Source organism: Daphnia pulicaria, chromosome 2, assembly GCF_021234035.1.
Source record: "Daphnia pulicaria isolate SC F1-1A chromosome 2, SC_F0-13Bv2, whole genome shotgun sequence".
NCBI classification, from domain to species: Eukaryota; Metazoa; Arthropoda; class Branchiopoda; order Diplostraca; family Daphniidae; genus Daphnia; species Daphnia pulicaria.
Window position 1 is genome coordinate 10,390,862 of NC_060914.1, and position 23,890 is coordinate 10,414,751.

The 23,890-nt window shown below is 41.3% G+C and overlaps 3 protein-coding genes across 6 annotated transcripts; 1 reads left to right on the forward strand and 2 right to left on the reverse strand.

Moving 5' to 3' along the window:
* Positions 1 to 2,704: 2,704 nt before the first annotated feature.
* Positions 2,705 to 5,246, reverse strand: LOC124326176 (4-aminobutyrate aminotransferase, mitochondrial-like). 2 transcript variants are annotated; one of them, XM_046784863.1, is made up of 8 exons: positions 5,093 to 5,246; positions 4,472 to 4,984; positions 4,234 to 4,405; positions 3,859 to 4,169; positions 3,623 to 3,780; positions 3,438 to 3,559; positions 3,220 to 3,366; positions 2,705 to 3,154 (listed from the first exon to the last, which is right to left on the reverse strand). In XM_046784863.1, exons 2-8 carry the CDS (start codon positions 4,919 to 4,921, stop codon positions 3,027 to 3,029), a joined length of 1,488 nt encoding a protein of 495 aa, XP_046640819.1. In that variant the 5' UTR covers positions 4,922 to 4,984; positions 5,093 to 5,246; the 3' UTR covers positions 2,705 to 3,026. The 2 variants fall into 2 exon arrangements, with proteins under 2 accessions (XP_046640819.1, XP_046640820.1); XM_046784864.1 differs by having other exon boundaries at positions 4,472 to 4,979; positions 5,093 to 5,209.
* A 178-nt stretch (positions 5,247 to 5,424) lies between these two features.
* Positions 5,425 to 17,189, reverse strand: LOC124326102 (rab11 family-interacting protein 4-like). Of its 3 annotated transcripts, none has more exons than XM_046784729.1 (13): positions 16,818 to 17,189; positions 14,481 to 14,586; positions 11,882 to 11,934; positions 10,756 to 11,000; positions 10,576 to 10,674; positions 10,399 to 10,482; positions 9,731 to 9,775; positions 9,290 to 9,452; positions 8,013 to 8,116; positions 7,464 to 7,604; positions 7,005 to 7,387; positions 6,789 to 6,934; positions 5,425 to 6,688 (listed from the first exon to the last, which is right to left on the reverse strand). In XM_046784729.1, exons 1-13 carry the CDS (start codon positions 17,007 to 17,009, stop codon positions 6,566 to 6,568), a joined length of 1,884 nt encoding a protein of 627 aa, XP_046640685.1. In that variant the 5' UTR covers positions 17,010 to 17,189; the 3' UTR covers positions 5,425 to 6,565. The 3 variants fall into 3 exon arrangements, with proteins under 3 accessions (XP_046640685.1, XP_046640686.1, XP_046640687.1); XM_046784730.1 differs by having other exon boundaries at positions 6,801 to 6,934; positions 16,818 to 17,188; XM_046784731.1 differs by lacking the exon at positions 9,731 to 9,775.
* Positions 17,190 to 21,439: 4,250 nt separating this feature from the next.
* On the forward strand, positions 21,440 to 22,769 carry LOC124326519. The gene is made up of 4 exons (XM_046785415.1): positions 21,440 to 21,848; positions 21,950 to 22,108; positions 22,203 to 22,337; positions 22,433 to 22,769. Exons 1-4 carry the CDS (start codon positions 21,558 to 21,560, stop codon positions 22,496 to 22,498), a joined length of 651 nt encoding a protein of 216 aa, XP_046641371.1. The 5' UTR covers positions 21,440 to 21,557; the 3' UTR covers positions 22,499 to 22,769.
* The last annotated feature ends 1,121 nt before the right edge of the window (positions 22,770 to 23,890 follow it).

The following is a 23,890-nucleotide window of genomic DNA, read 5'->3' on the forward strand; positions in this document are numbered from 1 at the left end:
GGAGTTCAAAATTTGTTTTATTATCACGTCTATACGCACTATTAGTTTCGCTCTTACGAAGAATTGATTCCCACCCGATTGATTTCAGTTATTCATTGATTGAGTTCATTAATAACTCACCAGCCATTACACGACAAATTCCAGTTGTTCCGAGAAAGAATCCAGGAAAGACATGAATGATGGGGTCTTCATCTTATTTGGGAGTTGAACTGAACGTATTTCACAATCACTAGTAGTTGTAAAAAAAAGGATTGATTTCCTTATTCGTCGAGTTATACATTCTTCCTTATACGCAAAACAAACAAACAACACAGTCGAAGCCAAAAGAATTTAGGTTTTTATTTTTGTGTTAATCTTATTTGTTTAGTTCCTAAAGTTTCAAGTTCGTTGGCTCCGATGAGACATATAATTAGGCTGCATCACTAGCATTTTTAGTCACTTTCTTGTTCCCGAACCGGATTCCACATGGAATGTCATTGTAGTAGCTGAAATACTTAACCGAGGGGTTGGCAAGTAAAAATTTCTTTCCCCGCGCGAAAATTTCTGTTCTTATTTCCCCCACAAAATCTCATTGTCTTGAGCGGGGTATTGGCTTTTTTTTCCATTTGTACTTTTCCTTAGCGTTAGTTCTCCTTGTCTTTTTCCCACATTCTTTTTTACTTTTCCCATTTTTGCTGCGATATTTTGCTTTTTCTTCGTAAATTTGCTACTTTTCCCTCATCAACACATTTTCCCCCAACTTTTCCCCTACAATCTGTGTTTGACTGATTTGAAAACGGTTTGGCAACCTCGGTTTCAAGTCTGGGAATTTGACGGAATTTGAAGTAACGCAGGGTGTCACTAACAAACCCGCATTGTTTATTACAACATTTCTATGTGATTTGTCCAAGGAATGGAATTAGTTCTTCTACAGTAGATAAAGATAAGCTACACATATTGTCAGTGAATGCGGGTGGTGGGAAGCTGCATAAATAGAATTTACAAGGATAATATTCATGCATAAATTTGTTAATGGGATTTAGAATACCAGTAAATTTACCATCATTTAATTTTAAGACTATGCCAAGGACAAAGCACTTCTGTAGCTATAGTTGTTGCATCCCTGTAATCCCACTCTCTAACTATTTTTTTATTTATAAAGTATGACGCATAGAAAGAACTCTTCCAATTACAAAAAGATTCCCACTTTATTTGAAGGCACATCAATCAACTAAATGCGCCTAAATGGACTGTCTGTTTGCCCACTGCCTTAACTAGCATATTTGCCCTTTCTATTATATTTCCTGTTTGTGCGACTCTTACATACATATCTATCGATATTGAGTCGTTTTACTACGGACGAGTTTGCTGCGCACCTGGTTGCAGTCTTTTTAGCCATAACAAACCGATTTGGGCCTGAAGCTCTCACACCTTCGATTGTAGAAAATAGATAAAATTGCTTTTTAGCCAGAAAAAGCATCATTTCTAGTTTTATAAACATACATAGAACATTAAGCTCATTTTCAGCATCTTTCTTGGCCCGTTCAACAGTCGTTTCAATCTCTAGTAGTAGTGCGACAAGACAAGACACTATCATTGACATTCTGACGGTCTATAGTGAATCGAAAAGTCTCACGTGTCGAGGAATCAGAATGCCTTGTTTTACTCCCTCTTCAGTGCAGTACCTACTAGCTGCAATTCTCTGACACCGGTTAGGCCTATGTACAAAATCCTTCATTGAAAAATTGACTTGCGTGGAGCTATACGTGCTACACGACCTGGCTAACCTAAATTCACTTTCGCAAGCTTGGCTTCGAATGCCAAGTGACCAAACATTTTTCACATTTCATTCTTTTAGCTTTTAAATAGACAACACTATGGAATGTGTAATAATGTCAATGCAACTAGCGAAATTTGGCGTCCCAAAATTGTCTCGGAGGCTGTTGCAATCGTCGCAAGTCATCCAGTATCGCCAACTCCGTAAGGCAAAATTAGAGAACTAGATTCGATATAGTTTTTCTTCTACTGATAAGGATTTATACAAGTAACTTGATGTTACATAATTCATCAATTTCAAATAAAACTGCGTTCTTTGTGACCTTTAATTGTTAGGAAGGTGAAAATAGTATTAAATCATTTAAAAAACTATTGCACAATAAATATAGCCTACTTGGAACATGCATTTTGCTTTGGAATGGTGAAATAGCGAAAAAGTTTTCGTCGTTTTTGCTATTTTTTGCTATTTTTTGACATTTTATCATCTTTTCTCAGGTTTTTACCGCGTTTCACCTTTTTTGTGTGTTTCGAATTTCTTTCTGATATTTTTCTATCCACCCCCTTTTTAGTAAAATTCTTTCACAAAGCGCGGAAATCGTAGCGTAAAAAGAGCGAAAAAAGCGCCTTTTTTGGGGTAAAACGTAGGGAGTTTTTAGTTGCCAACCCCTTGTACTTAACATTCGTTATCTGAGGAAACTCAAATCGACTGTAAAATAAAATTAAAATTAAAAAAAGAAAATAAAACTTAAAAAATAAAACGCTAGGATCTCTCGGTATAATCAGTTGTTTAGCCGCCAAATGTTGTATTGATAAACTGGGATTGAAACATAAACAAAAAGACTAAACAAACCAAAACAAACAACAAACAAATGATTCTATCTATTGCAAATAGAAATTATGAAATAGAGAATAACAAAAAACACAGTAGAGATATACTGTTTTTTTTTTATAAATCAGATGGAACAACAACCCAACTGTAGATACGAATCAAGCAAACACGCTAAAAAACGGAAAAAATACTCCCGACAGTGAACCAAAAAAATGTGTTATCAATGCACTAAAGGTGAAATGGAAGACCTTTGGAATATTGTATTTTTATTGAAGAGATGAGTGATGAACGGCAACACACCGAGTAGAATTCAAAAAGGAAGGGGAAATTGGAAAGAGGGATAAAGAAACATTTGCACAACTTAAAAAAACAATCAACGCGTTGCTTTTCTAATTACTTCTCTCTCTCTCTCGAATTGCTGGCAGCGATTTTCTCTACTCTTCTAGACAGTTTTGATTTTCTTCAAAACCTTCTCAAACTTCTCGAGAAAAATGTCGGCGTGATACGGCTGGAACACCAGGGCTGGTCTTATACGCAGCGATAAATCACCACATCCTCCGGATTGAATGCCTTTTTAAAAATTTAGAATTATATAGTCAAATTCAAATGTTAAAAAGGTTAAAACATGAGCATACCCTTTTCTTTCAATTTGGCTACAATCTCGTCGCGCTTCTCGGCACTGCTCGAATCAAAGGCGCAGAAAGTGCCGATACCTCGCACGTTTTTCACATGTTGAGGGTAGCGTTTCGACATGTCCATCAGTCCGTCCATTAGTTTTTTGCCTAGGAAAAGGAAGTCTTCAATTAACTGGACTTTTCCATTTAACAGAAAACACAACTGCTGATGAGCCTACCGGATGCTTGGACAATGCTCAATAGATTATCACGCTTGATGACCTCGATAACTTTGTCCAGCAACAACACTTTGGACGGCTCGCCCATCCACGTGTTGAAAATCCTGTATCCTTGTTGAGGTCTGGAGGCAATTGCAGAAATGATTAAGCAAAAACAAAAGATTTAAATGGATGTCAATTTCTACCTGAATTCAGGCAAACTGTAATAACCTCCGGTGAGCATCTTCTTACTGAACGTGACGAAATCCGCCGGTTCGGGCAAGTGGAAGTGCTCGTGGCACCAATATTTGCCAGAAGCTCCACCACCTGTTTGGACCTCGTCGATGATGAGAGCTGCTCCATTCTGTTTTTTGTTGAGAAAAAAAGGACAGAATTAAACCGGCAATTGCAATTTTAGGAACAAAACGGAAACACCGGGGACCTTTTTGGTGATGCGCTGGAGCTCCTGGAAGAATTCCGGCGAGGCGTGGTTGTCACCTCCTTCGGCTTGAACGGGCTCGATGATCACACCGGCCACAAATTTGCCAGCTTTATTGAAACGTTCAAATTCCTCTTCCACTTCGGCAAGGCATTTGCGATCCTCGGCTTTATTTTCCTCGGCGAATTCTTCAAGTGGGTACTTGTACCGCGGGAAACTGGCGATGGGCCAATCCAAAGCGGGAATATCCAGCTTGTGAATCGCTTTAGAGTGGGTTGTTGAAAGGACTCCAATCGTTCGGCCGTGGAAACCACCTGTGCACGATCAATTTATTCCAGTTAGGGAGGCACAAAGGAAATCAATTTAATAGAAATTCACCTTTGAACGACATGATGGTGAATGGCGTCGAGCCAGGAGCAACGTTCATCATGCAGCTGGTGTTTTCCTCTTCGGTGATGGGTGCTCCTCCTCGTTGCTTGTTTCGATACCACATGAACGCGGCTTTGAAGGCATTCTCGTTGGAGCAAGAGCCACAGGCCATTGTTGTCACCTAAAGGGTAATTTTGGAATGAAATGGCAATTAAAATCAAGGAGGCAAGGTTATAGGCATTCTTACCTGAGAATGGCCTTTAGGAGCTACAGACAACAAACTGCTGGTTAGCTTTTGAGGCCAGCCTTGCCCTGGAAAGAGACCTAAGGACGGCCTGTTGATGAAAGTTCTTTGGTTGTCGGGATCTTGCAGAACTTTGAGAAGATCAGGGTGATTGTAACCCAATGGCAGGGAAGAGATTTGGGTGTAAACGTCCAGCAAAACATTGCCATCAACATCGACAATGTAATTTCCTATGCTCTTGTTGTAGTCGGTGAAGTAGATGACAGTGTTGGCAAACTGGATAGTGTTGAGTTCGCTGATCATTTCCTTGGATTTGGGACCAGGAATGGGAGTCTTGACACTTGGGCCTGAGGGTTCCCCGAGTATGAGGTTTGACAGGCATTTGGCATTTTGCGGTAGTTGCCTGAAAAGACTAGATTTAGTGGTAAATGTATTTAACCTGCTGAGGGCCATTTTTAAATGTCAACGTGGAGTAATTCGAGACGGCAGACGAAAACAGGCCCAAACTGCGCTGTGCTGATGCACCCAAAACAATAGACAATCAAAGAGATAAAGACGGTGATATTAATATGGTAAACAGGCCACGTCTCTAGGCAGGGCTTCCCAAGCGTCAAAAGTCAATACCTTTGTGTGTTATTTTAATCCTGTATTTGAACAGCAACAGTTCTGAGCTGCCTCTTGCGTAGTAACAGGCCTCACTTGCCTTTGATACCTATCGTCCGCGACGTGTATGCAGATGCACGACCAATCAATAACATTCACGTCCCTCTAGCGGCAGCACGACGAATTTCGTTCAACACCGGCGCCAAATTTGAAAACCCCGAAACAAAAACGAATTATATAATCATCCTCTACTTTTGTATTATTATTATTCATCAACGACCGAAAAAAAAAACATTTCACGAGCCGATTTTACACGCGGATGAAACAAAAGAAAAGAGAAATACGCATCGGGAGAAGAGAAAGGAAATGTTTATAAGACGGCGGACATGACTACGCAGTAAGAATCTTATTTTTTTGTTGTTTTGTTTTCGATACGCAGTTTAGAATAATATTAATTCTTTCACTTTATCTTCATGAAGATTTTTAAAAAATGGGGGTTAGTTTTGAAGACGCATAGGCAATAGCTAGTAAGTATACACAATTTCATCTGCTATCAGACGTGTTAATAAAGAGAGCTGCCCGATGTCTCGTTAAAAGGATTAGGAGGGGAAATATGTAGTTAATTACTACCCATTACAGGAAAAAGAAGGAGAATGGGGGGAAAAACAAACAATTAAGTGATGAGAAAAAAGATGGTTCAAACACAATCACGCACGGGAATAACTCGCAGGTGGCTATAACGTTACACACACTCATTCTTTAATAATAATAATTTTTACTTTTTACTACTTGTTTCAATCTCCCTCGCTCGTCCATGAAGTAAAGATATATCACAGTTTCCCACAAGGCCAGACGGTGGTTATTACTAATTATTTTTTTGTTGAATTTTCCCAATTTCTCTCACTCACTTATTCCGCCCACTAAATTTAACACGCCAGTGTCTAACGACAGACAGACAGAAAAAACAAATGTCCTTAATCTAATTATTTTTGTTTCGCAAACTGTTCTATAACTTCATCCTAAATTGTCAAGCATGCAAACACACACACACAGAGATAAACACTAATAAGTCTAAAACTAAATTATTAGTTTTTCAAGAGAGGAGACCAAAAATACGCACAAGTGATGGATCATTTTCCCACTTTTTCTCTTCTCCCAAAAAAGTTTTGGTTTTTGAAAAAGATTATTCGACGGATGCAAGTGTGTTGGGTGGGTGGGAGGGCACGCTCTCTATGTACACAAAAGGAGGGGGGGGGGATGGTCTACGATAAGACTTTTGGTTCCCGTATACAAAAAACAAAATCCCTAGTAAATATATAATTTTGTTTCTTTTTCTTATTTTTTTTCGTTTCATGGCTTATTGAATGTCGATATATCGATTTATTGTTTTGGTTCTTGTTACTTCTCTCTCTCTCTTTCCCCCCAAGGCGGTCAAAAATAAACAGGAATGTCTAGGATGGAGGAGGAGGAGGTTGCGCGGATGAAATTTCTGAATCACGGCAGAGGTTTCCGCTCGAGAAGAGACGGCTGGTTCTCGACGATCGTCAACAGGATGCCTTCGATGTAAGAGCGCAATTGGGCGTTGACATCCTGCTGTTCTTTTAAAGCCGTCCGGATCTAGTGGGGAAATTAATAAAAGAATCGAATGAATTTTACAAAACCGTCCAAACTTATATAAATCGAAAGAATGCCATCCATGCTGGCCGTTGTTATTTACTTTTTCACTTACATCGTCTTGGCTCATGACTTCGAATTCGGCGGCCAAGCTGTTGCAGGCCACATGTTCGCTCAACAGAGTCCGGCCTTCCTCCAGGCCGCGTGAGAATAGCTGGGCCTGCAGCTCGTCGTTGGCTTCACGTAGACCTGGACAGGAAAAAAAAAACGGGCGGATGATAAGAGACAAAATTATTTGATGTTGTCGTTTAATCATTACTGTTGTTCTGTTGCTTGAGGGTTTTGATTTCGTTCTCCATCTCGCGGACGCGGGCGGCGCTGGGCGTCAGCTCCTCGCCGAATTCGCCGTGACTGCTGCTATTACTACTCTGATGCTGAGTGGCCCGGAGCAGGTCGACTTCTCTCGACAGTTCGGCCGCCAGTTGCTTGCCGTTGGCGTTCTCGACGGCCCACTGCTCCCTCTCACGCTTGACCAGGTCGCTCATCCGCCTCAGCTCCTCTTGCCCTTCCAGCAGACTCGATTCCGCCTCGTAGAGCCGCTGCTGGAGGGCCGATCTCTCGCCGCGCAGTCGCTCCGTCTGTCCGCGCAGCCGGGCGCACTCTTCCCTCGTCAGCTCCACTTCTCTTTCGGCCGCTTGCAATCTGACCAAAGTAAAAATAAAAATCGTTAACAACTTTTACTTTTTCCCATCACACAAAAGCCAAAAAACAAACTCACTTGATGGTGCAATTCTCAATTTCCAGTTGTTTCTCACGCTCGACTCTCACAATCAGCTCCTTGTTGCGTCGCTGCTCTTCGCTCAGCTGCTGGGTGGCTCGTAGTTCCACGTCGCGGAGACTCTCTTCCAGCATCTGCAACCTGTTGAATTTTTTTCCAGCCCAACCGAAAAATTAAAATGGGGAAACAAACAAAACATTATTATTATTATTTTGATCATCATCTCGATCATAATTTTTGGTTCTTCTTCCAGACATTGTTTCCTCCTAAAAACCCACCCACACGCACTTACACACACAACACATTGGCGTGTGTATAATTTGGTGTTGAGGGCAGCCAATAAAAGCCAACGAATCGTGACTCGTAATAACCATACCACCCAATGACCACCCCCTCGTTCGTCTGAACTAAGATAATACACGAATGTCTCTTGTACACACGGTATTAAGAAAAAGGTAGACCGGAAACTGGCGGTTTCCAAGTTGCGGTTGATTGCCTAGCGGATAGTTGGGAAAAGAAACAACAAAAAAGATATCGACGACATGTTACCTAGCGGTAAGGGCGGCGTTCTCCTGCTTGCTACGGCTGTACCGGTCATCGCTGCTGAACTGCGTGTCGGCCAGGGCGGTAATCTGTTGCTGGAGTATTTGAACCTGTAACAAAATAAAACAAAAAACGTTAGAAACAATTGAAGCTACAAATATTTGGGGTTATTTTGAAGTTTAGTTTTCTCCCGCCATGTCAACACACTTTGTTAATGAGCGTGTGGTATTCAGATTTGAAGAAATGAACGAGACTGGAATTGTCGTGCTGGAGCTGATGGCCGGGCTGGCTGAAAGTGAACTGGCCCTCCCACAGGTCGTATTCCAGCTCGGCTCCTCCGCCGAGTGAGCGGACAGTGGCAAGGCTGCTGCAATCCAGGCTCGTGCTGTTCATCGCCGACGAGCGATGGCACACAATGTACGTCTCCTGCCCGCCGTCCGTCTGTAGAATCCCCAGTTTCAAGGGGGGTGTGGTGTCCAAGACGACAACTTCACCAACAACAACAACAACAAACACTACAACTGAATCGATGGATAGATCGCCCACGACTGGCGTTTTCTTTTCCCAAGGACTCGACCACCAGCCACCAGCGGCTCTACTCCCGAGCTGGAAGGGCGTACACCAAAAAATATGTGGCGGGCGGAGGAAGGGGAATAGCTCGATAACGGCTGGTTGTGTGTACACAATCCGATCACGCTCAAACTAAAGCGGTCATCTTTCTTTCTTCCTGGGACCAATCGACAAAATCAAACGGGATAAACCAGCTGACTAACCGATAACAAGTACACACACAGTTTCTCTTTGGTTATGTATAAGAAAACATGTTTGATCCATAAATTTTTCTTAACTTTGGCCGAGGCAAATTTTTCTTTTCGTCGGGAATCACCGGAGCGCATCCGCACACACACACACAACGCGATAAATAATGGGAATAAAATCGAGAAAAGAAATCTCTAGCTCGTAAATAACGGAAATAACAATAAAAATAAAGTTTCCCTCCCAAAAATCCCCAAGTGGCAACTGCGGAGTAGTAGTACGCGACTAGTACGTCGAGTTGACGGATGGTGTATGAAACTCATCCGGAAGCTTTTTTCCAAGGAAAAGAAATAATAAAAGAAAAGCAGCAGCCCAAGCAACTTCCTCTCACGACCGGGAATAAAGCCTCCAGGGGGCTTAAGCTTTTTATCTTTCTTATTATAAAAGAAGTTTCTTTCAGACTTGAACAATTGGCGAATCAATGAAAAGAAAAACCTCAGTTGGTTTTGTTATTTTTTTCTTTTTACCTTATGGCCAAGATCGACGACGTCGTCTTCCAGTGAAGCATCCGAACAGAAATCCTCGTTGTCGCCACCGTTGGAGCTGCGACTGGACGTGTTGTTGACGTTCTTGCTGTACAACTGACTGGCCAAGGCGTTCGATCCGGCCGCTATTCCTCTCTTGCCGGGACTATAGTACAACACACCAAAAAATGAAACATTTAATCCCACAATTCTTTTCCAAAATAAAACATACGAAATCCTTCACGTGTGAAAAAAACAAACCACCATCCGACATTCTCTCTGCTCAAAGAAAAATTGTCAACCAAAATTGGAATTTGAAAACCAAAGGAGGGAAAAAAAAATAAGATTCTCCCAAAAGATGAATAGAACATTTTTTGTTTGGGCAAGCGATTGACGTGCTACAAAACAAATAATTTCAAAATCAAACGAAAAAAACAAACTTACAGGCGTAGGGATCCGTAGCGTCGATGAAATGCGCCATCGCCATGACTGCCGCATATAACAACATAATAACGTAACAATAGCGTAAGACAAACATGCGGAAATAGTACAAGAAATAAAACGAAACAAAATGTCCAACCCAACACGTGCGAAATAAAAATATCGAATAGAAATACATCTACACCAGCCACTCACTTTTGTACGTGCCTCCGATGGATTGCGGAAGAGAGATAACAAAAAAAACAACTAAAATGACGCAACAACAAAATTGTCTAGGAGGAGCGCGAGGAGTTGTGTTTAGGTCGACGACTCGACGTTCAATGCGATTAGGTAACGAAAAAAGTAGACTCGAGAGCACTCCACCTATTTTTGCTGTGTGTCGTCATTTTGTGTCTGTTTTTATCTTCCGGAAAGCGAGACGGGCCCAACGAAAAAAGGGGGAGGAAAATGTGCGGAGGGGGCAAAGCCTTATAAAAATAAATGTAGGACTAAGGATAAGTGTGTGCACATACAACGGGGGTAGTACCACACCGTGACCGCAAAGAAGAACAATACCCAAATGGACGAGTAACTATAAGAAATTTTATAAAGAAAAGTGGCAGGCATCTAGAAAAAGTCGACAGAATAATAGGGGGGGGAATGAAGTCCAAAAGAAGAATCGACGGTGTTACCTGTTGTAATCGGATCGCCGCAGACTATTGCGCAGCATTCCGTTCATCCAGTTGGCTCGGTTGCCAATCATCTGAGGCACTGGACTGCACAGACAGACATAGAGAAAAATATAAGAGAGACGGTTAGAATCGAGTTCTAGATGACTGCACTTTTTCTTTTTTTCCGACTATACTGACTTGGCGTCGGCGTCGCTAGGCGTCCCGTTCTCGATGGAATGATCCGCCTCTCCGTATCCTTCGAAGCTGATTTCTCTCTCCGACATGCTGGAACACCCACTGCGACGGACCCAATCCAGAAATGTATAAGAGAAAGCTGACACTCACGATTTAATACAAATTATTATTTGGGGAACAAACCTGACGCTGCCGGTGGTGGGCGCCGAATCTGTTGGGCTGCTGCTCTTGCTGTAACCGGAATCGACTTCGTCCGACAAGGAATTCCGGCGCTTGCCGGCCACAACGCTTCCGTCAACCGACGAAGCCAGGAGGATATCTTCGTCGTTGACCACCAGATGAGCCGCTTGTGTCGACGTCGAATGTCCCTCGCCCGTCACCAATGGCATGGTCAATTCGCTCCAATCAATCAGCGTCCGGCTCCGTTTCTAATGGACAAAACAGGCCCCCAAAAAAACCAATGAAAAATAATATAGACGGCCGTCACGCTCGGATTTCAGTCCAGTTCTACTCCGCCTTTGACTCCCATCCGTCTTACTTCTTCTTCCTCCTAGACACCCCCACCGAACTAAGAAAAAATCAGAGCAGATGCTGCAGCAGCGTGTTTGCTCTAGTGCAACCGATATCCAACACTGTAAACGGGTGTGGACTCGCACCCTCCTTTCAAACACCATACACTATACAGTGTATGTATATATGCCTGCCCACTCATTAAATCCACGCGCCGGACCATTTCACACTCCCCTCCCAGCTTATACGACGACTACTACTCAAAAACTACCAAAAAGATATTTATCCTATCGGCTCTGTGTGAGAGAATAATCTTGGCCGCAATCCCAAAAAAATACCCGGTTGGGAAAAATAGAAGAGTCTATCGAACTCTTCTTGTTTGGTTTGAGAGAGAAAACTGTGAAGATGTGGTCCTCCTCCTCCAGGGGGTGGAAAATGGGAACTCGGCCAACGGCGAAAGAAAAGAGGAGCTAATGGAGTGCAAGGGATGAAAAGTGGATATGCGGATGACAATGTTCTTTTTGTGTGTGTCATCCGATCGATTGTCGAGCTCCATTCTTCTACTTCCGGCTTCCGTTCTCCTGATAAAAGGGTTGGTGTACGCAGAGACCACCACCCCGAGATATCTGGGGTGGATATAAATGGACTAATTGAAGTTGATCGATCCTGATGGGCTTGTAAAAGAAAATGTCGTCGAGCTCAAGTTGCAAGATCGATACGTCTTCTGCTTGTCTACTCGACTGCAACTGCTGAATAAACTCGATAAAATAAGAAAAAGAAGAATGACACGAGATAATACCGTTGGAGACGAGGAGGAGGTGGATGATGTCAGGTCTCGTGAGGTTGGCCCTTCTGTTGTTGGAAAAGACAAAAAGAGAAAATCGAGTTAGTCTACACACACGACTTGGGATAATGCACAATAGAAATTGGAATGTCAGGAATGGGGGGAGGAGGAATATAGTATATAACAAAGATATTCAATTGCCGTGTTCATGTGCGTAACATCACATGCCCATAGCGACTGTTTCCTGTCATTTTGGACAACAACAAGAAAAGTGAAACTATTCACCCCCCGAGGGTATTTTAGCCCTACTACTTCGATCATGGTAATATGCCATTGTTTATTTTTTTTTTATTTCCCCCAAAAAATTGAAGTGAACCATTTTTCTTTTCTTTCCCCTTCGAGAAAACATGTTTTCCATTTCCGCTTTCTTACGTACAGCTTCTTTCCCCTCTAGCACGTAACAGACTTCCCGTGTGTCTCGTCAACCTGTCATCCAGATGTGGGGGTGGATGGACTCAGGTTGATCCCACTCAGCTGGACGAGTGACTTAATGAGGTTTCCAGTTAAAAGCGTGGAGAAAGCTGGGGAAAATGGAAACAACTTTGTTTCGGCAACAAGAAAAACCCCATCTAGTGGAATCAACAAACACAGGAAGGCCGGGCATGATGCAACCGAGTGGGGGTGTAGATGGCCAGCCCATCTCTGCGTCAGGACTCCTCAAGAGGAGAAAACCTGCCAGCGTTTGGGTGCCAACAGCTGCGAGTTTCACCTTATACACAGGGAGGGGGGGCACAGGTGGCACATGTTGATGACGAATGTTGCCCGATATCTATTAATAGGCACTCAAAAGGGACATTCCACCACCACCATCCTGGGCTTTCAACCCGCATTCCGACGCACAGGTGAATAGGAGGAAGGGGAGTTAGTAGTTACCACTCGACCTGAATTTTTTTTTGTGTCTATCGACAACCACAATCTCAACTTGTAACAAACCTGATCGTGTATTTTCCCAGGAGTTTTCTAGAGGCACTGGTTAATGGCAAACGTGATGAGTTTTTTCTTTTCTTTTTTGATTTACGAAATTATAGAAAAAAACAAAATAATAATAATAAAAAAAAAAAACGGGTGTCTTGGCTGGGGGGAGGGAAAGAGAGGCAACACACACAACCAAACACCTTTGAAGTTTCAACCACACAAGTCCCTCGAACTTCCCCTTCTCCTTTTGTGTCACACTGGGGAAGGTGATACTAAAGAGCATCTTGCCAGCAGCACATGACGTCACAACACAAACTTCTTTTCTCTTTTTTTCCTCACCATTTATCATGGGTTTTATTTTGTGTGTGTTATCTACGTCGTTCGTGAGCGCGTGAGAGTCGGAAAAATATACACAGTTTTATTCTTTATTTTTTTTTTAACTTTCGTGATGCAATTCGACAATGGCAAGAAAAAACAGTCTAATTGTGTCGGTTTTCTTTCTAATTCGTTTAAGATTACTGCGTGAAACTTGATTATAAAACGATAGATCTTTGGTTATATAACTCTGCTTTTGTCTAAAACATTTTGCCGGACGGCCCAGCTAACAAAATTAAAAAGTCATCGCGTGTTAGATCCATCAAAATCCATCCTTTTTCCGTCTGCTTAAGTGTTACAAATTTGATATTCATTTTCTCGGGGTCGTCTTTTTTGTGTTATCAGTTCAGTCCGCCATGTTTTCCAACCCCACCACGTCAAATATTTGAACGAGATGATGAAAATACGTCGTCACGGCCGTCGCTATCCTGCGTTATGCAAACTTCCCCCCCGTGACGGATCGTGACTAAGTTGACTATTCATAAGTCGATCGAATTTAAAAAAATAAATAAAAAAGCAATCACGAGATGAAAAATATTCTCATTTCAAATTTTAAAAAAGAAAAATGCCAATCAATAAAATTGGGAAAATATAAATCAACTTTTGACATTCAAACCAGCCAACTCTTTTTTCCTATTTCTAATCTCATTAGACGTTAACGGAAGCTATATATATAACACGACTGGCACCAACTATAGTGCACATAGCGGTACATTTGACAACAACACAAAAACACATCCAAGGCTTATATCGCAAAAGGTCTTGTGTCGTGTGTGTTCCATGTCACGCGGACATTTCAACGTGCCCTCCAGTGACGTACACGAATGTATACATGTGTGTAGTATCTCTCGCCAGCAGTTGGATCATTTAGCCCAACCAAATTATCGACTGTCCAGACACAAAAAATCCCGGTAGTACGCAAGTACCTGTGTATACCTGTTCATGGGATTTCCTTATCGGTTGTTAAATGGCCAGACGAAATCGTTTTAACTTTTTTAAAAAATGTCCGGCTCCATTTTGGGGTTTTGTTTTCTCTCGGCTGTTTAGCACGTCGACGACATGTCGACAAATGGAACCGACGAAATGTACCGTATAGTTTTTCGTGATTATATTCAGAGAACATATACTAAGCTCCTGTATACGCAGTGGTGAGCGATGATCGAGTTCGATTAGCATTGCGGTTTGGCCAGTCCGTTTGTTTTCTTGGTATACGGAATTTTTTGGGGTTTGGACACGGGAGGAAAAATGGGGATGCCGGTTTTACCTGTGGGTGATTGCTGGATGATGGATCCGACGCCTCTGCAAAATTCATCAAACGTCAGGGTGCCATCTCCGAGCGGATCTAGCGAGCGCAGTGCATCCGCCAAATCCTGGATTTCAATCAATAATAAAAACAAGAAAAAAGAATGAATCATGGAGGAATAAATTACTAAATCAATCTTCTCCCTGGCCTAGAAAAACAAATCAAAAATAAACAAATGCGGGCGCTTGAAATCGCAGGTTCGCTGGACCGAAAAGGATTCAAAATATTTATTTAAATTGAAAAAAAAAAGATAAAGGAAAATAGCAGCTGTTTTTGGTGTCGAATAACCAGAGCTCGAATTTATCATCGCAGGTTCTGCTCTCATAACAACTGCGGAAAAGTTATTTAAAAATAAAAATAAACAATTTAGGAATCGAGGTAAGGATATGGCGATTTTCTTAAAAATTCAATATGGGACAAGGAGAAAACGTCCATTACCAAAAAATAAATTAAAAACTTAAAAGAAAAAATTTTTCGCACGTAATCGATACGCATCATTGGACTTGCCGGTTTCAAATAGCCCGGGTCAACTATCTACTATTGCGTCACGGTATTATTTTCCTAATAATTAATTTTTAGAAAATATCCAACACACACACACACACCATTTTTTTTTAAGTGTTATATCCCCCAAACAAAAAAATGTCTGAGCTGTTTGGGGGGGGGATACGGTACTTGTTTAAGAGTCGAAAAAAGAAAAACCACGGAGCCCTTGATCGTTAAAAAAAACAAGGAAAAAATATAAAATAAAATATCCGAGAAGCCTAAGAAAGAAAATAACAAAATAATCCGTGTTATTATTATTACTACTACTACTATACGTAACGTGCGGTGTGAAAGTCGGTTCGTTCGACTACCAACCGGAGGAGCTATACTATGGACGTCGTGCAAAAACTGGGCCATACGCGCACCCCCTGTGTGCCTATAGTGTGCATACACTTAAAAAAAAGAACCGCAAAATAATAATGCTGGAAATAAGACCGCACGAAATTCGAGAATAAGATAAGAAGATCGTTAAAAAAAAATAACTTTTCGGGAAAATGCGATGAGAGAACTCTACTGGATGTTGTTGTTGTTGTTGTTGTACTACTAAACTAACTCGAAACCGTTTTCTTTTTCTCTCTCCCAAACTCGCTGATGGCTGTTTTGACGCGCAATGGCCGTATGTAATCAACGAACCAAATGGAAGAGAGAGAGCTACTGCTAGCTGCTGCTGAGAAGAAAGAAAGAAACTCTGAACATTATGCGGTCGTTCAGAGATTCTTTCACTAATAGTCGCCAGCCAGCCATCCTCCCATTTTCTTATTTCTGTAACTATTGATTGAGATTAAGTCGCAACGTTTTCTCTTCTTCCGTTTTTTTTCGCACGCAAAAATCTGGTTTTTGTTAAACTCTCCCAGCTGTTCCATGTCGAATTATGTAAAAATCTCTCCGACAGTGTTCAATCATTTCCCTGGAAATGTTTCGAGTATTATAAGAAAAATGGGAGTGACGGAATTTCACAGGTAGAGTACACCTTAAAATAAGACGGACGAGTTGGGGGTGGATCGTGGAAAGTGGAACACAACCAGTTCGTCTTTTGACATACAGAGAGAAATAAATTTAATTGTATATTTCTCTGAGGTACTATATTCATCACATTGAATTCGGGAAAATTATATTGCGGATAAGGGCGACCGCATATTTCACATGACACTATCCCTCCATGTAGGTTAGTCAGATCAGGACACACACACACAGTCTGAACTTTGTTGGGCTGCTGGGCCGAACGGAAGTTATACAAGGAATATAATAATAATAATATAATAATAACCAGGAAAATAAAATAAATTTTCGACGACCTCCCGCTACCTTTACAGATGACAGATCACGCATAATAATAATACTACATCGTAGAAAAAAAATAATTCAATGGACGACCAAAATAATAAAATCAAAAATTTTTGCATAGAGGACACACACCGCAAGGCGTTTCCACCATTTCCGGTCTATACTCGAAATTCTTTTATTTTTTTGTCAGGATATGAGCTGTGATTATATTATTGTTGTTGCTGTTCGTATCATATCCAGCAGCACTTTAAATTTTTATTTAAGGATGGCCGGAACCGCAATAAAAACAACCTTGAGTGCACATCGTAAAATTGTTCGTTTTTTTCCTTTTAATTCTTAAGAGAAATCAGAAAATAATAAATTTACAACCCCCCCAGCATTACAATTCGGAAAAATTTACTTGAACTAGGAGAGCTATAGACACTTCCGCCTTGAATTACCTGAATTAAATTCAAAATGACAATTTACCTTGGTGTCTTGTCCGAGATAAGATTGTCCGAGTTCCAGTAGATCGTCGATGGAAATGTGACCGCGCCGTTGGACGTCGCACATTTGAAAGACCCGCCTCAGCAACTGCTGATGAACGTCAACATCTTTGCTGTTGTTAATGTTGTTGTTCAGATTCACTTGCTGCTGGCGGTCGCACAGCGGAGCCTCCATGGCTGGTCAAAACTTCACAACTCACTTTTTGTCAACTTCAATCACAAATGACGTCAATGTCTAATGCAATATAATCCCCGTGTGTTTAACAAGGCACGTGCCCAGAGAAGAGTTGCCGTCTGGATCTGCTATCCGTTTTTCTAGACGTCCTACTCCGACGACCGTCGGTTGTAACACTGAAAGAACAAACGGCGGCTGGGCTCAGTCGGCCAGCCACACGGGCAAAAGGGAAGGGCTCAATACTACCGAGTTTTTAACACACACGCACGCCCCCGCTATAGTCTATACACACGTACCAAAATGCCACAAGACACCCAGAAATAAGAAGGAGGACCCGCCCACCGTTCTTATTTTTCCAAAGAGGATAGGCGACGAAAAACAGAAGCGAAAAAAACAGAAAATCGAAAGTTTCTTTTTCTTTTTCTTTTTGGTCGCGTCAGATGTTTTTACTTGAAGGGGGGAGGAGGATATGGAAGGAAAAAGAAAGAGAGATAGTTCCGTAATAACATAATTTTTTTCCCTTTCACCGGGCTGTTCCGCCACTACTAAAATTCATCCATCCACTTCGGCTGCTGCTGCTGAGGCTGCGGCCATCTGCAATAATAACGGTCGAAAGTTTTTGTGTCTCCAGCTCGTATAATAAGAGAAAGTAAAATAGAATGGAAAATGGCGTGTTTTTCTCTTTTTCCATCTTTGAAATGTCCGGATGAGTTTTCCTTTTTTTCTTTTCCAAATAAAAGGAGACGGTATTGTTTAGCCTAACGGTATCATGTCTCTCTTTTTATTAGTTCTATATTCGTCTGCTTGTATAGTGTGTGTGTGTATAGGAGGAGAGAAATTTGGGGGGGAGTTTAATTGAGTCGAACACCATTTCCGCGTAGGCCATCTAATAGACGGAATCCAAACAGCAGCAGCAGCGTTTTGTCGAAATAAGCTTATATACAGTTAATATAATCGACTCCGGCCGGAATTCTTTTTCTGCTGCTGCGCACGGAATACACGTGCGACTAGTCCGTCAGCACAGAGACGACAGGATGCGTGTAATGATGGCCAACTAAATTTTTTTTTAAATCTAATTATATCAATCATTTCGCAGTATGAATTTAGTTGATCAGATAAGAAGAGCGAACGGGAATTCAGCCCTGAGACAAAAACCCAAGTGGACCATATCCAAAAGCGACTTGAAGTTGATATTAATAATAACCAATTGACAACACACACACACACAGTACGTACATTTTTATCGATTTCGAAACGTTATGGCTCATCGGTTATTATTGGCAGTTTTCTCCGGTGAAAAATACAAAAGTTAATTTAATTAACTTAATTTTTTTTCAACATTTGATTCAATATTGCACCTAACCTATCAAATTTAGAAGAAAAAAAAATTAGGCTATAACATGGCAAGTTTGACCGCATTCAACTATTAACTTAAAGGTGAGGTGATAAAACCACGCAGGTTATTATATAACTGCGCTGGTGCTGCGGTTGTATGGCGGGCATTTTGAAAAAAAAAATTGAAACATTTCGACAGTTCCCATCACAACATTTGAAACATTAAATGACGGGTAAAATAGAGCACCGGTTTAATAAACAAAATAAAATAAAATCCCATATCCGAGAGATTTGAAATTGCTTCGTTAAAATAGACCCGATGGAATATTCTACTAGGGGAAAATGTTTGAGACTCTCTGCGCGGCTCACGGCCCGGATCGATTATCCGTCTCCTCCACTTTCCATTTTGCTGGGCAACCCACGACGAATCTATCCGTCGCATGGAATATATATTTGGGGGACCTAGACTCCGGATGATTATTATTACCGGGAATTTTAAACGTCGTTCAACCGCCGTTGGAAATTCTGTAGACGAGTTTCTCCTATTTAGCCTCAAGACAACGCTACTACTACTACTACTACATGGTAATAGTCATAATATCGGTTGCTATGATTTGACATTGGGGTTTATTCACCTCAGCTTATTTTTAAAATAGAATTTCATATTTTTATTTTAAGAAAAGTTAAAAAGAGAAATGGAAATCTCCTTTTTTAAACAAAAATAATTTCCCGCCGCCCCCGCAAAGCTGAAAACCGCGGGGAAATTTCGGCGTTTGGTATTTAGCCAAACCTTATTTACGGTGTACACGTATTATTCCCGTTTCGCGGTTGTGTATAACGCGCCATTGCTGCAATATTGTATAGACGACTTAAATATACAACTAGAGATATGTAATAATCATTGGCGAAAAAAAAAATGACGCAACGTCGGAGTCGTCCCGTGAAATTTAATTTTTTTTCGGCCAACGCCTATATACACACGCCAAGAAAGTTGACTCGGAAAATCAACAAAGCGATTTGGGGTGGTGAGAACCAAGGCTAAAAATTCACACTTATCTTTTTAGAAAGTCATATGTATAAATCGGTCACTGATTATTAGCCGAAAGAAGGTTATATAGAATATAATAATCAATTAGATTAATCAATATTACATTCATTTCTAACCAACCAAAAATATACTCTTATATGGCTGCTGACCAGCAGTGCTGGGTCCCAAGAGTTGACGTCTCGAAACTTTTTCTCGGGTGGTGGGTTCTGTACATACTGTACTATTATACTCCGGCTCGTTTCGGTCCTCTGGGCTATTCCGCAGATGCGGAAGACTTACTACACACACACACAGACCTGATACGTGCCCTGCGGATGGCTGTGGGGGGGGGGAATAGATCCCAATGCGGCATAGAGTATACACATCCAATCATCGGAGCTCTTTTCTCTCTCTCTCTCCCGGAGCTCTCCGGAACGGACGTTGGCCTCCCACGTCTTTAGATTCTCATCCGCATTTGACGCAGTCGATGTTTGTTCACGTGTGGACTCGTAGTACCATTTTCTCTATCCAGTGCCTGGGAAACTTTAAAGATCACCGCAAAATCTTTTTCTTTTATTTCTTATTTTCTGAAAGAAATTTGATTTTGGGTTGACAGAATTTCGAGAATTTTTTAAAATTTGATTACATCAAAAACAACTTTCGGATTTGATTTAATAATCTAAATACAATCTGGGAAATTCCCTGTGGAAATCAATTTCAAGTGTACAGATCAAATTGAGGACGCTGGTATTGTTATTATTGTTATTATTATTTGGTTGGATTTCGGCTGGGCTTATTCCATTGGCCATTACATGTCACGATTGATCGAGTAAATGGGCCGATGGCATACATGTCAAATTGCCCGCCCACTCCACCTGCACATGTCCATACGTTCTTACATGTATCCCTTTCGTTTTCTATTCCTCGGTTGGTCGATTTTAGCGGGGCCTCTCTAGCACAGCACTTTGTAATGGGCCAGATCTAAGCCATTAACTCTAATAGCTTCTCATCATAACTAAGGCCTTATTATATACGTATCCGTGCTGGTATTATATACCCCCAAATTGTGTCTATACAACAAAAAAACCCACACAGAGAGTAGTCAGAGCCGGGAAAATATCTGTGTAATAATATAACCAGGTGTATTACTACCTATACAGTCTAATCACGATCAATTGTTACGTGAGACTATTGGCTGATTTTATTTTTCGAAATTTTCTTTTCGCGCGCTTCGCTGACTCCACAGACAAAATTGGATGAATCGAGGACGGCCGTATGTAACAATGTACACTGGAAAAAAATGTCGATCAATATTTGGAGATCATGGGAAAATGTACACGTTTCAATTTCGCTGGTTATGTATTTGGGAAAAGCTTCTGAAGTGCAAATTTGATAGTTATATGGCGATCGGATTGAATCAAAATTTCTTCTAATTCAATTTTTTCTCACGATGAAAAAGATCAATAACCCACCTGGGCGTGTATATGTACATAGAGGAGAGAGATATAATAAATGAATGGATCCCGCAGAGAGCCGGTCGTTACCACTAGTCGTTTCTTTTTTGGTGTGCGTGTAGATAGTTGCATCATCATTCACATCTCGGTCGTGAATTTTCTACCAGACGCTGGAGGCTAAATAGACAACTGTCCACTCTATTCCAGTGGAGGAAAGTGGCGAGTTCACGGCCGTTTAAATACGTCGAATAAAACCCTACCGTTCAACATCTGGAAATGAATTCAAAAGAACCAGCATATCATCCGCACAGTTCGTCTACCCTCAGTTTATAGGGGTTCCGCTTTCGTCTGCATATACAAATCGATTCCAGCATAACCGAAAAAAGAAAAAAACATTAAGAAATATATCTGCGATCATTGGGTAAATAAACGCAACAAGTTTCGGGAAAGGGGGACAATATAGACTCTCTGCCAGCAACAGCCGTCGTCGCACCTGCTAGAAAAGGGGGGAGAAATAAGTAAACCAACGAATGAAATAAGGGAAAGAAAGAAAAGTGCGCCGAAACAGATGCGCCAGACGCGCAAGTGACAGGAGCTAATACCAGGGGGAAACGACTGGACGACGACAAACGGGACCAAAAGTTTTGTCAGTTTTTCACGAAACGTTCGGCTCGATCGGTCAACTGATTTCTTATTTCTGGCCGGAATTATTTCATTGAAAAGAAAATAATTATGTCGAGCGGTTACCAAGCGCTGCTGAAGAGTCTGGACGAGACGGAACGTGACGTGTCACGCGGATTGGGCCGCTCCGTCAAAATCCGCAAGCCCAGAAAGTGTTGCTGCTGTTCCGGCGCCGCCATGTGGACCTGCTTGGCCTTGGTCATAGTGTGCGGATTGGTCATCAGCGTCGGCCTGCCCATCCTGCTCACCGTTCCGGTCGATTCCAGCTGGCACTGGAAGCACTGGATGCCCTGGGCTAATAGAGTCAATTCTTCCACTAACGACCAACATCTTTTACTGGGCGTAGGTTAACTTGTATTACACAATAGACGCATCTCTCTCGTGTGTCAAATGTGTAACAGATTGTCCGTATGTTTTTTTGAAATCCGATCCGGCGCGCACAGGCGGAAGGAGAGGACAGTAACGGAACTGTCGTCTGGTCGGGTCTCGACCTTTCGTCAGAACCGGAAGCGGATCTTGCTGTCAATAATAATCAGACGACTACTTCGGTCAAATTCATCCACGACGCCATAACTCACCTCCACCAGATGATGGAGTGGACGGTATACATATGACCACACCCTTTTTCCTTTTCTATATTTTATTAATTTGATGGCTAATGACGTACGTGTTTGGCGGATGTGATGACACACGCAGAGGGAGCAGTACGACAAGACGCCCAAAATTCCGCTTATTATCGGCCTGTCGGCTTTGCTGTTGGTCATCATGACCATCATTTGGCTGGTCGTCTACAGGAAAATCCGGCGTCGCCAGAGGCGTCGAACCATCGGCGTATGCAATTTTCCATCTATTATATCCCATTTCCCATACAATTTAATTCACTTAAAAAAATAAAATTGGATATTTTTGTATCATCTCACATATAGAAACTGGTGACGGATCTCCAATCCGGCAAGACTTTACTCAACTCGGATGACAGCGAAGATGAATAACGACGTCGAGGCGGGTCGACGCCGGGCAAATGCCATTTTCTCTATTTGATTTAGTTTTGATTTTAGTTTCATATCCTAACAAAGTGAGGGGTGGGTGGGAATATTTCATCTAGTCGAGTGTGTGATTTATCTTTTTTGCATCATTTTGCATTGAAATGTATACACGCCAATTTTATTTGATAAACTGTAAAAGCCTTTGGCCCATCCATTTCTCTTATATTATGTCTCTGAAATATCTTAAAAAAATACAATTCAACTTTTTAAAATTAAAGATTTTTGAAATGCGGCACAATTTCCGGTCGGTTATAGACACACACAACAAATTCCGTTATGAAAATTGTGTGTCGGGCGGTGGTGTCGGCGGGCGATTTAATCGTTCAAAAAATATATCCGCACCGAGTTAAAGTGCAATCAGTGTCGCATACAAAGGGAAAAAATACGCTGATTGTCATAACTGCATAGTACATGGTGTGGGAACTTCCGGTCGGCGCGGATGAGTGTAATATTTAGTGGGTAAAAAAAATGACATAACTCGCAACCAATTTGACCTTATTTCAAAATGAAATGTTTTCGCGCTCTTGAATAGATTTGAAATTTGTCTGAATTTAGACGTCCCTGATGGTACACATATTTTTTGACGTGTCGTACATCACTCAGCCCCACTTACAATTATAAGCATCTGTAATAAAGAATAATTTGCTTCTACTTAAAAAATAAGAAATAAGAAAAGGCGGAGTCCGCTACTTTTAATTTTCGGGTTCTATTCCGAAATGGGCGTAGAAAATGTAAAAATGTTTTAACATTATTTTTTATCTCCCTGTTGTGGCGCGTTCTCAAACAGGAAACTCATTAAGAAGCGACTCGGACGACGAATATTGTAGAGAAGAATAAGATCGTTAAGGTGTATACATATAACGGTGCCGTCAGCAATTGTTAACATTCAATATAATAAACAGTTGGAGGTTGGCAGCAACAGTCTAAATTCCGAAATGGAAACTTATATTATAGCAATATAACATCTGTATTTAATATCCCCCCAATCTGATGTAATTAGGTATCTCATTTGCAGATATTAGAAATGACAAAAGGCGTGGCGATGTAATAGTTGTACAATTAATTTTGTAAATGGGCTTATATAGTACCCATATGTTGTGACCGGAGGGTTTTGTGTGTCTGTGATGCCGTTAGACAATCAGAGTCAACGACGCCGATAAAGTGCCGGGGCTATTCTTTACAACCGCTCGTTTAAAGAAGAAAAAAGAAAATTTAGTTACGGCCGATGCGTCGAATAAATGAGCGGAAAAAAACAAAGTTTTTTTGAAATCAACACGCTGCCGGTTTGGCCGCCTATATTTTTCTTATTTTAAAAAATCATTTTTATAAGAAAAAAGA